The 14965-nt window shown below is 44.4% G+C and overlaps 1 protein-coding gene across 1 annotated transcript in view; it reads right to left on the reverse strand.

The window, feature by feature from the left end:
* Window positions 1-1791: 1791 nt before the first annotated feature.
* si:ch73-105b23.6 (fibrillin-2) overlaps window positions 1792-14965 on the reverse strand; it is a 39354-nt gene continuing 26180 nt past the window's right edge. The window contains exons 5-8 of the mRNA XM_068045698.1: window positions 7910-10528; window positions 6293-6426; window positions 3338-3505; window positions 1792-1857 (exon numbers count right to left, since the gene is read on the reverse strand). Of these exons, the coding sequence (XP_067901799.1) occupies window positions 1792-1857; window positions 3338-3505; window positions 6293-6426; window positions 7910-10528 (2987 nt within the window). The remainder of the gene's footprint in view (window positions 1858-3337; window positions 3506-6292; window positions 6427-7909; window positions 10529-14965) is intronic.

Consider the following 14965-nt stretch of genomic DNA (forward strand, 5'->3'; position numbering starts at 1 on the left):
ATGGTCCACAGAGTCACTGCACTCCCAGAAGGTGGTGCCTCAGCAATTCTAGGAATGCGTTGAAGGACAGATTGCTGGACTGCTGTGATACCCTGCAGGCCCTTTGCACACTGGTATTTGCAGTTATAATAGCAGCAGTCTGACCCAGCATGGCCATAAGCTGACATTTCATCACCTTAGTCTAAGATTCTACTTCAGCACTCAGACATTGCATGGCTTCTGCTTGTGCTGCAATGGAAGCTGAGACATCGGCCATCAGATACTGCATCATGGTCAGGTCCGCAAGTGCTGTCATGCAGTTGGCGACCACTTTCACGCTGGAAAGAATGGGCTCCAAGCTCTGAACAAAGCCTGTGCCAAGTTGGTGCTGGGCTCCTCCATGTTCCTTGACAGTGATAGCAGGTTTTTTGGCAGGTCTGCCAATGCACCAAACATTTCATTGTGCATGCCCATCAACCTTGTTCTGTATGCCGCTCCATCAAAGTCCTCAACTGAGTCCCCTGCAGCAGAAATCATGTGCGACCTTGCCCTCTGGGGAGCTGGCACCTGAGCTACACTTTCCCCCTGCCCTGGCTGCAGGCCATTCGTGCCCAGTGACTCACTACCTTCTCATCCTGCCTCTATTCCAACCTGGAAAGTTTGTGCGGTGCCAGTATCCGAACTGGTGGTTGCAAGTGTGAGATCAATCAAGAGATGGTGCATTTTCATCATCGATGTCCTGCTCCTTTTGCACTTCACACTCCTTCAACAGTGCTTTACCAGATGGCAATTCCTGGCTACCTGAAAGGAGAAAGGCACAAGGGTGAAGTTGCGGTCGGGGAAGGGGGGAAAGCAAGAGGTGCATGCTTGCACCATCTGCAGCATATATATATCAGAAGAGATTGTTGGATGAGATGGAAGTGGGATGTGAGAAGATGGATTAGATAGGAAGATACCTTCATCTTCTATGGCTTCAGCCCCCCCACAGGCCACAGTCTCAGTGGCGGCTGCACCAATGATGGTAACCACCGACTGCTTCAGAGGAGTGAGGGCATACAGTTGTGCCTGTCCCCACCAGTTAGATGCTACTGCCTGCAGTTATGTGCTATCTTATCCTGAAAGAGAGAGGGAAATGTGTCAATGAGTGTGATTCAATCTGTTTGGGTGATGTGCCTGTTATAGATGAATAGCTGGCAGTGTGTGCAAGCTGAGAGATGTGATCTCGCACTCACAACCACCAGCTCAAATACTGGCATGCGCAAACTTTGCAGGGTAGTATAGAGGCAAGATCTGCAGGTGGTGAGTCGCTGAGCATGAGTGGCCTTCAGCCATGGCAGGGGGAAAGGCTTGCAGCAATGCTAAATATGTGATGGTGAGTGAAGTTATGACTGTGAAGTCTGAATCCTGATTGACAGAGAGTGTTGGTGGATGAGTGATGGGGTGTGGTGTATTGAGTCGTATGCGATGCCATTGGTGAATTTAGTGGGATATGGCATTTGAAGATTCATTCACTGACCTTGACTATTCATGTGAGATCATTGAACTTTATGCGGCGCTGCATTCAGCTCTTGGGAATTTGACTTCTGGTATTCACTGCCACAGCTATCTGGTCCCATTCCCTCTGAGCCCCCTATGGATAAGATCACATCTCTCCTCTTCGCCACTCTCTCCACTAAGGCATCCTTTGCAGCATCAGAGAACCTTGGAACATATGCTTTCTCCCCTGTTGCACCAGAATTCATTCTTCTTCTTGCTCATAGCCCCATCCACAAACAGTACCAGCTTCTGCTCCAGCCAGAATGTACCTCACCTTTAAGACATGCAGGCTGGCTTTATGTAGCAGAGGCTCACTTTAAGTGGTGCTAGCCTCGGCCTCTCCTGTGGCACACGGCCACTCAACATAGGAACATAGGAAATAGGAGCAGGAGTTTAGCACCGGCTGCATGCAGCTATCGTGCAAATTAGCAGGCAGCATGAAATGTATCTGCTGCCTGCCTCAGAAGCAACTGGCATTGGTTAATCACACATTGTGATCCCAGCGCCTGTTTTCAGGCCTATCAAATTTTGACCCTACGATGTGCAATATCACAAGAACCTTGGAGCATATGCTTTCTCCCCTGTTTTTTTTTCCAAAATATACTTTATTCATAAAAATCTGTAAAAATTACATTGCCAAACAGTTTCCAAACAGCACCAAAAAATACAAACATTGCAAGGGAGATCAGTTTCCTTCAATACTGTCATGAGTTTCTTCCCAACCCTTCCGTTTCACAATTGTCTTGTCAATTACAGTTTTACATTTACAGCAATTGAGAATATTAATGATACAGTTCGAGGGGTTTCCCATTGATCCAGCCCCTCAGTCCAGCTTGGTGGGGGAACCTTACACTGTGGTCTTTCCCCATTGAGCCTTTGCTGCGGCTGCCCCAAGCTTTAGTGCGTCCCTCAGCACGTAGTCCTGGACCTTGGAATGTGCCAGTCCGCAACACTCGGTCGTGGACAACTCTTTGAGCTGGAAAACCAGCAAGTTTCGGGCAGACCAAAGGGCGTCTTTCACCGAATTGACAGTCCTCCAGCAGCAGTTGATGTTTGTCTCTGGGAACAGCCCGTAGAGCACAGACTCCTGTGTTACAGAGCTGCTTGGGATGAACCTTGACAAAAACCACTGCATCTCTTTCCACACCTGCTTTGCAAAGGCACATTCCAGGAGGAGGTGGGCAACCGTCTCTTCCCCCACCTTTCTCCCCTGTTGCACTAGAATTCATTCTTCTTCCTGCTCATATCCCCATCCACAAACAGTAGCAGCTTCTGCTCCAGCCAGAATGTACCTCACCTTTAAGACATGCAGGCTGGCTTTATGTAGCAGAGGCTAATTCAATGTGATCTGCTCTACCTTAAATCACTCATTGGACCTGAGTTATGAATATGTATTCCTGTGAAGGTTTGTTTTAATTACCTTGACTTGGAACAATGTTGTCATGTGTTGACACACATTTTAATTCCAAAAGATGTTAGCAAGGTGAGGCAAAGGTAAGGGAGGGAGGGGAAAGGAGGAATCCTCATCATATCATCACTTTTGTTATGTTGTTAAACTACAATGTAATACTATTAAGCACAGTAAGAGGTGACCATTGTAACTCTGCATATGAGTTTTTGGACATCAGGTAGCAACTGCTTGAGCTTGGTTGTCACTTTCACCATGGCCGAACAGCCTGCTAGCATTCACTGTCTTTCCATACGTGCAAAATGGTCATTTGGCCGAGCTACTGAAGAGCCACTGGTGCCCATTGGAGCCGTACCTCAGCAATCAAAAACAATGCTCCTAATCAGGAAACTGTGTATGGTTTAAAAAACATACCTGATATAATAACTTCCCATCCCCAAATGTGAGGTCAGCATCATCCCAGAACACAGCCAACATAGGTACTGTTTCATTGCCTTCGAATCCATTCTTAAATGGGTTTGGATATAAATACTTCTCATTTGAATGAAAATTCTGGAATTGAATCAGGCCATTATCTGAAAACTAGAAGGGAAAAAAGTGTGGGTGAAATTACAATATTTGCATTTCATCATATTACACTCCTGATTACAGGCTGAATAGAGAGTAAACTGGGATCTGACTGATATAGGGCAGTGTTTCGTTCCCCATTTTCCACATATTACACATATCTAAGGGAGCGCTATAGGCTGCACTGTTATAGAGACCATACAACATAACTACTCTTTTCCTCTTTCAACCTTCTTCCAAAAGTATTCACCTAATCATCAACATATATTTTGTAAAAGCAAAATGCTGTGGATGCTGGAAATCTGAAATAAAAACAAGAAATGCTGGAAATACTCAGCAGGTCTGGCAGCATCTGTGGAGAGAAAAACAGAGTTAACATTTCAGGTCAGTGACCCTTCTACATATATTTTGTATTCTGTCACCAAATATAAATGATTGAAATTGAAATTAGTTCTATTTTTCACCTATAAATATGATAATTAAAGAAATATGGTGATGGATGCCCTGAAAATGGTGTTGGGATTCCTGGACTAGGGAAGGGAAAATTAGATAGAGTTCCTGCTCCTGAATCCTATCCAATGTCCCTTGCTGGAAAATGGACATGTGTGGATATGAATGAGGACAGAATTAGCTGTTACATCTTCAGAGTCAAGTCGGCTGTCAACATTCATCTGAACATATATGAAGAATATCTACTTAGAATAGGTATCAGGAGCTAGTACCTGCAGAACTGTATCCCAACATGAGTCCACACCTTTAGAAGGGCAGAGGAGAATTTGTTTTTAAATGTTGCCTCTTAAATTCCTGAGGCTGGAGAGGGCATAAGCAGCAGTTATGGCCAGAGAGGGAAATTGACTTTGGGCTGGGCCCAGGCACATTTCAACCGGACCTTGAAATTCTGGTCAGGGGAGCCATGAGAAAATTTTCACATCTCTTCCCTCTGTACCAAGTGGGCATAGCAAGGGACGTTCCCAGGCTTCACTGGTAAATTCCGCCTTTATGCTCATGAAAGGCTAAGTAGAAGCTTTGTCTCACTGAGGCCTTTTGAAGAACTCAAACATTTACTCCAGTGAGGTAATCTCCCCGAGAGGGAATCAATTGTCTTCACTTGTCTGTATGGCTACAGTATCGATCAAAGAATGTGGGCATCTGGAGGACTCCATTCATTTTGGAAAAGCACACCAGCTTGGGTCAGGCTTCCCTTGCTGTGCCAGCCGTGCAGAAGATTTGGAATGGGGTCTCTGGGCCTAGACTGTCGTAGGACGTGCCTGATTTTCATTTAATTGAAATCAATAGAATGAAAATTGAGTGGCTTCTATAACAGGAATTCTATCTGCTCCACCAAATTACTGCTTAGGTAGTGAAGATGAAACTCGACACTATACTTTGGAGTGATTTCAAGGTTGTAATCTCTGTACTGGGTTCAGATTATTACTGTAAGACGGGGACTTTTTTTTGCATCATGGCTGACTTTTACCAGCCCCCCGACTTCAGGGGTCGTGGAGGGGGGGCCCGGAAAATATCTCTGGGAGAAGCCCGCCAAGAACCTCAATGCCGGGAAGGCCCTGCTCCATCTTACCGGAGGTGGTGAGGCCTTGTGGCAGCCCCTGTGCCACACGGCAACGGAGATTTAATCTCAATATTAAAATAAATGTTAATTAATGACTAATGACTTATCTTGCAGCGACGGCGATCCCACACTGATATTCCAGCCAGTTGCCTGCACTCCCGTGCCTTCGGTTCTCCGTTAGGAGATCTGAGGCGGAACACTGGTGGGAGGGGGGAGGAGTGAGGTTCTCAGGGCTGGAGTGGGGAAGCAGGGAAAACCCTTCCTATTGGTTGCAGGGATGGTGGGAAGGGGTCGAGGGTCAAAGTTGTAAAGTTCGGGGAGGAGGTTCAAGACCTGAGAAAAAGTTTTATTTGGGGCAAGAGGGCAACTTACATCTTGATGACTCATCGGGGGGTGGGAGAGGGGATTCAAAGTGCAATCAAAAGTGTAATTTAACTTTTTGGACAGCATGACCTTTAAAAATTTAAATCTCACTGAAGGGCTTGAAGCCCTTTAAAAATAGTGCCATCGCCTGCGCGGTGGCGCCAGATACCGTTGCCAGGGATGGATCGCCCGCCCCCTTTAAGGCATCAGAGGCAGGTGGTCCGCCCCGGCCATTTAAATGAGCTGTTGCGCAAAATATCACGGCAAGATCGGCGGCAAGCTTGAAAAATCCATGTGATGTTATTTAAATCCCTCAATTAGATTACTGCCTAGTAATGACAGATCTCCAGTATTCTCTGCCTAAGTCATTAAGTAGTCCAATAACATTAGCTGTGAATAATTGACATGTATCTAATTACTGTCTGACACTGAAAAACTCTAATGCAAAATACAGATTCCTGCTGAGAATAGACTCCCACTGTGATTAACTAATTTGTTATTGTAAGTTACTGATTACAATCAAATTAGAATTTTTAACGCTCCAAGATCGCTGTACTCTAAAATCAAAACATAATTAAATTTGGAAATTGCTTAATGTTTAGCAAAGCAAAACCAAGTCTACCACTTTATATCCCAATGCCTTGATCCACTGCTCTGTCAATTCCAAGCATTTCTGAAAATGTCAAACCCCCAGTTTACCATTTACTCCCTTTCAATCTATAATGAGAAAGCTAGGAAATCTTTGAATGAGATCATCAGACATAACAGTTTTTCTAAAAGGAAAATGAATTATCTTTTATTAGATTCGCTGACCTCAGATAATTAATAGAAAACTAATGAGAACAGATTTAACATTTACTTCTACTTACATATATCCTATCCCAAATTGAATCAAGGAATGGAAATCCCATGGGAGGAACAATAAAAGGAGAGTTTACATCAGCACCTGAAGCAGATACCTTTAAGTCTCCCACAGCCTCACCATGCAGATAAAGTACACTTTCTGTGGAAATAATTTAGATTAAACTGTTGATAAAATAGTTTATATCACAATAACAAATACTTCAGTACAATGTGATTCAATTCAATTATCTACTTGTCAAATACATTTCACAGATTCAAAGCAGATGAAGCCACCATCTCTGAATCCTGAGGGTAGTTTAGTAAATATGCCACTGGGATAAAACTTAAATTCTACTTTACAAGGAAATAGTTTTGCTAATAGAAAGTAGTAAACATTTTTAAATATATTCATTTCACCACTCCATAGACTTTCATCTCCCTGTAGACTTTCACCTCTCCATCAACTTTCACCTCTTCATAAACTTTCACCTCTCCATAAACTTTCACTTTTTCATAGACTTTCACCTCCCCATGGACTTTATCCCAAGTTCACATTTTCCCAAAGTGTGAAGCTGATCCCATAATGCAAACTGGTGGTCATGCATCTCCAGAGCACCAGAGAACCTCCCTGTCTCATTAGGCAGCCAGTGTTATACATCCATGGAATGACAAAGTATGACAAAGAACAAACAAACTACCAAAAAAAACCTATTATTGTTGCTATGAAACCAGCAACAGACTCTCACAGTTTAAGAGTTCAAAGTGAATATAAATATTACATGCTTTCCTGAAATCTCAGTTTGTGCTCAGCAATACAGAACAGAGAAGTTACACTTTTAATCCATATTGTATTCTATTCAGTGGAAACTAATTTTAATATTTTGAAAATTCATTTCAAGAAAATAACTAACTCTCCTGATAGTTTAATACTTGGCTTATTATTATGGTGAAAAGCCATACACTCTGGGAAGGTTCAAGCTTGATCTTTGATCTGTCATCAGACATTTCAAGTCAGCTGGAGTGGCAGCAGGAGTGGTACAAGTGGCCTCAAAGCCCCGAAACACTCAGCCAGGGTTTCTGTTCCTAATTGCTGTCCAGTGATCGCTGTTGAAAACTGCACTCATAGGGTTGTCATGAGGATAGGATCTAGCTCGGTATTGGTTACCCCAACACTGTCTAGTCTTCTGCATGAAGAATGCATTGTGAGGGCTGCCTGTGCCCATGTGAAATACTCTAACATGAATTGACATTTTCAGGAAAGGAGAGAAAATTGGAAAAGGATTGAATATTCAGAACACTAACATTTTCAACGCTTGTCACATAACAATAAATGAATTAACATCGTGCTGCCTCTAGATGACAGTAAAACCAACATTTTTCCAAATCATTATGGCTTATAATTCTCCATACAGTTTGCTTTCGTAATTCATTATGTGACTAAAAAAATTGAAGACCTACGATATATTTATATCCCATTCCTAGTTCTGACAAAACTCATTCACAAGTGTGCCTTTCAGTGGGCTATTCAGTTAGTTGGCTTGTAGGATACAAAGCTTACACCACTTAATCTTCATAATGCTTCCTCTAAGCATTAATAATCAATATTGCATTATTTGATAAAATACAATCAGAGTATAACACACCGTTTGCTGCTTGCGGATCACAAGTGTCATTGGATGAGCAAATGCAACTGTATCTCCTCTGCATATTTGTGCATTTGTTATTTGCCTGGCATGAACTAGACACAGAACATTCATCGATAGCAGTGCAAATTTGGCCAGTGCCAGTGAATCTTTGGTTGCACACGCAATAGAAACTCCCTATGGTGTTGATACATGAAGCTTCTGTAGAGCATCCTTGATCAGTCAGCTGGCATTCATTGATATCAGTGCATATCTGTCCATTACCGAGAAATCCTTTCTCACAAGAGCACAGGTAAGATCCTGGAGTGTTTATACAGTGTGCAAGCCGATGGCAAACCCTTTTCATAGCCGAACACTCATCCACGTCTGTACAGTTGAATCCATCTCCAACAAAACCTGACTTACAGGTGCAGGAAAACAAGCCAGGCTGGTTGATACAAAAAGCATCTGAGTGGCAAAGAACGTTATCTGTCAAGCATTCATCAATATCTACGCATACTGTTCCATTATCTGAAAATCCACTGGTACAGATGCACTGAAAAGAGTCAGCCGTATTAATGCATATCTGATCTTCCCGACAAATTGTATCATTTGAACATTCATCAACAGCACTACAGTTCTGTCCATCTCCAGTAAAACCAGAATCACACAGACACTGATAGGAGCCTTGTGTATTCAGGCAAGAGGCATTGTTGTGGCATATGTTGCTATCTGCGCTGCATTCATCAATGTCCAGGCACTCTGTTCCGTTTCCAGTAAATCCATCCAAGCATTCACAATAATACAAACCCAAAAAATTGATGCAGGTAGCATATATGTTGCAGTCAGATGAATTTGTCAGACATTCATCAATATCAATACATTCAGTCCCATTGCTTTCAAAACCAGCCTCACAATGGCATTCAAATGAGCCCAATGTATTAATGCAATATGAGTCAAATTGACATAAGACATTAGGTAGAATGCATTCATTTATGTCTTCACAGTATAACCCATTTCCTACAAATCCTTCATTGCAATGACATGTATAAGAGGCTTCAGTGTTAATGCAGGTACTATATATGTGGCATATGGTTTGGTTTTGAATGCACTCATCAATATCATAGCACGTAGTCCCATTTCCTTCAAATCCTGCCCTGCATTCACAATGGTAGGCACCAATAGTGTTGTTGCAAGTTGCCTTTTCATGGCAAATTGAATACTCCAAAGCACGCTCATCAATATCCATGCATTCTGTTCCATTTTCTGAACACTCATCAATATCTGTGCAGTTGAATCCATCACCAACAAAGCCAATTTCACAAGTGCAAAGGAATGAACCAGGTTGGTTGATGCAAAAAGCATCTGAGTGGCAAAGGAACCTATTGGCCAAGCATTCATCAATATCGACACATAATGCTCCACTTTCTGAAAAGCCACTGGTACAGACACACTGAAAAGAGCCAGCTGTATTAATGCATATCTGATGTTCCCAACAAATTGTATTGTTTGAACATTCATCAATATCATCACAATTCTGTCCATCTCCAGTAAAGCCAGAATCACACAAACACTGATAGGAGCCTTGTGTATTCAGGCAAGAGGCATTGTTGTGGCACATGTTGCTATCTGCGCTGCATTCATTCATATCCACACACTCTGTTCCGTTTCCAATAAATCCATCCAAGCACTGACAATTAAACCACCCCAAAAAATTGATGCAGGTAGCATATATGTTGCAGTCAGATGAATTTGTCGTACATTCATCAATATCAATACATTCAGTCCCATTGCTTTCAAAACCAGTCTCACAATAGCATTCGAATGATCCCAATGTATTAATGCAATATGAGTCGAAATGACATTGAAATGTTACATTAGGTAGGATGCATTCATCTATGTCTTCACAGTATAACCCATTTCCTACAAATCCTTCATTGCACTGGCATGTATAAGAGGCTTCAGTGTTAACACAGGTACTGTATATGTGACATATAGTGTCATTTTTAAGGCATTCATTTATGTCATAACAGAGAATTCCATTTCCTTCATATCCTGTCCAGCATTCACAATGGTAGGCTCCAATGATGTTGTTGCAAGTTGCCTTTTCATGGCAAACTGAATAGTTCAGAGCACAATCATCAATGTCTATGCAATCTGTTCCATTTCCTGAAAAGCCAGATTTACAACTGCAATAGAATGAACCTTGAATATTGATGCAGTTTGCATCCTGATGACAAACAGTCTGGTTGTGACATTCATTAATGTCCAAGCACCGCCCATCAGTATTTATAAATCCTTGTCTACAGGTACATAAATAGGACCCAAGGGTATTGTCACAATCTGCATTTTTGTCACATATAGGGGGTTTCTCACATTCGTTAATATCCACACAACTGAATCCATCTCCGTAGAACCCTATGTGGCACTCACACTGAAATGAGCCCTCTGTATTCTTGCATGTGGCAGAATCATTGCAGGTGTTGGTCATGTTGCCAAGGGTACATTCATCGAAATCCCAGCATTCAGTTCCATTGCCAGTGAACCCATGGGGGCAGATGCAGTAGAAAGACCCAGCTGTATTGTTGCACATAGCATAGGGATGGCATCCTCCATTGGGACTTTGGCATTCATCAATGTCTATAATTTATTATTGAAATGGATAGTGTGAGGTACAATGAACACAAAGTGGACAACAATTATTTTAGATTCTTGTTTAAAAGTAAAAAGATCTTCTGTAATCAAACACATGGCGATATTTCAGAGACTGTTACTTAGGCAAGTGTTAATAAATCATAAATTATGGACATATTACAAATTAACTTTGGTGCGAAAACAATTTGAACACAAAATTTACATGTATGCAAGTGTGTGTGTAATTACTACTGTGACTTATTCTATGATTTGTTTCGTTGAGTCTCTAAATAATATAGTTCTCAAACCCATGTTCTACATAGGTAATCACCTCGGTGTCCTATTCTACTGTGTGTGTATTCTCCAATCAGGCATTAGTCTGGTGCTGCATTATCAGCACTCAGCTGACTGTTAATGTATTCCCTCATTTTCAGCTTCAGGGACGTAATGCGAATCAATTCGCAGCACGTACAAGGGGAATGGGTAAATTTAAAAGTATTCGGTTCCTTATATGTAAGTGGCCACAGATGAGAATATAACACTTGTTTTCCTTTACAGAAACTGCTACTATATTTCAGCTTTTGAAAAGACTTTTGAATAACAGGTATTCATGTAGCAGATGACATACTTCTGCTTGTAGCTCTGTGCCTATCTAAACCTGTGGAGCTTATTTTGCATGTTCATTTCCAGTACGTGCACCCCTAACCACAGATGTGGTGTCAGGGTACCAGCAGGTGGGCACAGTGCTCTGGTGCATCCTGACTTTCATTACATCTCTCCATTACTCTTCCTCTTCTTCCTCCAAAAAATATAAGGAAGAGCTGGGGAGGTTACCATTAGGAAACCTACTGTTCTGATATCATAAACAAAGCAAAAAACTGCTGTGCCAGAAAACTTAGCATAAAGCCTCCTGACTGACTAAATGGCAAAACAATCAGAAGCAGCCTCAAAATGCTGTTACAAATGTGACAGTATTTCTCTTTAAATCTGCTTCCTCAAATAGCAGCCTTGGTTTACCATTTTTATGACTGTTATACTGGAGTAAACATTAGGAAATTGCCTGCATTTCTAAGTCATCAAAGTCTAATGTTAATAAAAGTGAAAATTGGCAGGTATGCTTCTGGCATCAGTAAACTTGATCATAGAACTGGATAGGGCGCCAATTGGTGTAAGCCAGTTGAACATATTTGCCAATCACTTTTAGCCATTTTAAAGGCAGGAATTTAAAGCCCCTCTCCCCCCCACCACCCTACCACCCACCCCCCCCCGCCCCCCCAGGAGCGGGCTAGGAGGCGGGGGAGGCGGCGTAACATCAGGTGGGAGACAGTGGGTGCCGTGCCCGTCACCTAAACACCCACACTGCTATTTTACCAGCGGTGGGGGAGATGGCAAATGGCCCGCCTGCTCTTATGCCAATTGAGGCTCTTCAGTGGCCAATGTTTGCCACTTAAGGGCCTCTTCCCACAGCCGTTGGTATTTAACCAGCAGCAGATGGGCAATTCAGCACTTGAGGAGGCCACCTAGTAATACCTGGCAGCCTCCTTGGGGGCTGGGAGGGACCCTTCTGATCAGGCACCCTGTGCCCAATGGAGGGCCCTCCCCCCCAGCAGCATAGGCTGCCCTTGCTAAAACGACCCTCCTGCCCTACACTCAAGCACCTCCCCCTAGCTGCAGCCCAGCTGATTGCCCCCAGCAAGGCCCAACCCCTCACCTTTTCTTACCTTTTCGGAGCCCAACATCCATGGTCCCCTTCTTATTGGGTGCAGTCCCAGCAGTGGCCACTGCTCCCAGTGGCGCTGATGGCACTGCTGGCTCTCTGATTGTCTGGCAGCTCTTGGAGGTGGGACTTCCTACCTCAGAGGGCCAGAAACCCCTACTGCAGCCAATTAAAGGCCTGAGCCATGCAAACTAGCAGCGTGGCCTGTAGGCCCAGCGGAGGCGAGCTTGCCCTCGGCTTTCCAGCTGGTGGGCAGGGTCATCGTCTCACCGTTAAATCCAGGCCATGGTTGTTTTATCAAGCACAACTGACTAGAAAACATGCATGTAATGTTCTATCCTATTGAACCTGTGTAGCTGATGATGTGCGCATTTATGCTACTGTCCTAGTTTTGGACGAAGTATTAACAATGACACAGTCTGAGCAACCTCATTCCCTTGATGCTGTAGAGTTGGAGGTGCTGCTGCAGGGTGCATATTAGGAAGGGTAGCCCTACTTGGGGTAGACGGACACCCTCCAGTAAAATCACATCAAATTGCTGCATGGAGGAAGATCACTGACCAAATCAATGCAGTCACCAAAGTCCTTCGTACCTAGCTGCAAATGAGGAAGAAGTTTCCTGGTATTGCATGAAAAGCACTGTTAAATGTACCCTTCAGGTTTGCACACTGTATTTTGGGCCCTATCAATTAAGACACAAACCTAAGCTGGGAACTGCCATTCCTTCTGGGACGGACAATTTGAAGCACTATGTACAATCATGATAGGGTTCCCCTTGTCCTCACCTTCCACCCCACCAGCTTCTGTGTTCAACAGATCATCCTCCGCCATTTCAACCACCTCCAGCATGATGCCACCACCAAACACTTCTTCCCCTCCCCTTTCAGCATTTTGAAAGGACCATTCCTTCCACAACACCCTGGTCCACTTCTCAGTCACCACCAACCCCCTCCCCCCCAACACCTCCCCACTTTCCTATGGCACCTTTCCATGCAAGGAGATGCACACCTGCCTTTTTACCTCCTTCTTTTCACCATCCCAGGGTCCCAAAGACTCCTTCCAAGTGAAACAGTGAATTCCTTGTACTTTATTCAACTTAGTGTACTGTATTTGCTGCTCATAATCTGGTCTCCTCTACATCTGGGGAGACGAAACACAGACTGGGTGACCACTCCGTTTAGTCCGCAAGCACGACCCCGAGCTTACTGTCGCTTGTCATCTCAATCCTCCACCTTGCTCCCACTCTGACCTTTCTGTCCTTGGCCTGCTGCAGTGTTCCAATGAAGCTCAATGCAAGCTTGAGGAACAGCACCTCATCTTCCGACTCGGCACTTTACAGTCTTCCAAAGTCAACATTGAGCTCAATAATTTTAGATCCGAACTTCAGCCCCCATTTTTTCTTTTCCCGTGTTTTGTTTGCTGGTTTGTTCCCCCCACCCCTTGATCCTTTCTTAATCCCTCTACTTTGGCGGCTGATATCCTGCCATTTACACCTCATCCGGACACATATTTTGTTTCTTTACTTGTCATATTATTGACTCCCCTTGGCTTTGTACCATGAAACCGTTTGTCACTTAATCTGTCCTGCCCTCCACCCGATCACAGATCTTCCCTTTTGTTCTTCTCAACCCACCATTTCACTTGCTCAAAACCTATTACATTTCTAACTTTTGAAAAATTACAGACCTGAAATGTTGGGGGAAATTTTATGCTTTCCCCCACAGTGGGTTTGGAGGCAGGGAGAGCATAAAATCGGGCGGGATGGTGGTGGTGGGGGGGAGGGGTGTGTTCCCGCCATCATCCCAGCTCCGCCAAAATTTAGTCCAGGTCAGGTAGGCCTGTGAACGGCCTTCCCGCCCCGCCACCAATTGAGGCCCTTAACTGGGTAATAAATCCCCAATTAAGAGCCTCTTCCTGCCACAGCTGCAATTACCCATGCGGCGGGCTGCCCTGCCGCTTCATGGGAAGCATGGCATGAAAAGTTATTTGGGCTGCTTCCTGGCTTTGGCGGTGGTGGAGGATCCTTTGTTCATAGGCACTTAGTGCCTGAACAACGGACCCAGCATTGGGAAGGAGGGGGCCTGCTGAGGTCCACCCCCATGCCCTTGCTGCCTCCCCGCCTCCACCCATGAGACCCCACCTGCCCTGACCTATCTTAAGCCTGGTTGCAGTGCCGCTTCTCGGTGTCTGGTTGTTGCAGCTATAGCAGCAAGCACGCCTCAGTGGTGATGCTTCAGCTGCTGGCCTCTGATTGGCCGGCAGCTCTGCAAGGCCCAGACTTCCGGCGACAGGGTCCTAAATCCTAGGCAAGGCCCGCAGCTGTCCAGTTAAGTGCCCGACTGGCACTAAATTCGGCGGACATTTCGTAAAAGAGCCGATGCAAGGATCTTGGAGTCAGTTTCCCCCCACGTCAAGAAATGCACCGTGAGCATAAAATGCCCTCGGTTAACTGTTTTTCTCTTCACAGCTGCTGCTAGACCTGCTGAGTATTTCCAACATTTTCTATTTTTGTGTTCACTCTGCACTCTGTTGGGTATGGTAGGGAAGGGGTGAACTCCGCAGTCTGAGGGGTATGGGGGGGAAGGGGTGAACTCCGCACTCTGAGGGGTATGGGGGGGAAGGGGTGAACTCCGCACTCTGAGAGGTATGGGGGGGAAGGGGTGAATTCCGCACTCTGAGGGGTATGGGGGGGAAGGGGTGAACTCCGCACTCTGAGGGGTATGGGG

This window comes from Heterodontus francisci, chromosome 13 (genome assembly GCF_036365525.1).
Source record: "Heterodontus francisci isolate sHetFra1 chromosome 13, sHetFra1.hap1, whole genome shotgun sequence".
Lineage (NCBI taxonomy): Eukaryota > Metazoa > Chordata > Chondrichthyes > Heterodontiformes > Heterodontidae > Heterodontus > Heterodontus francisci.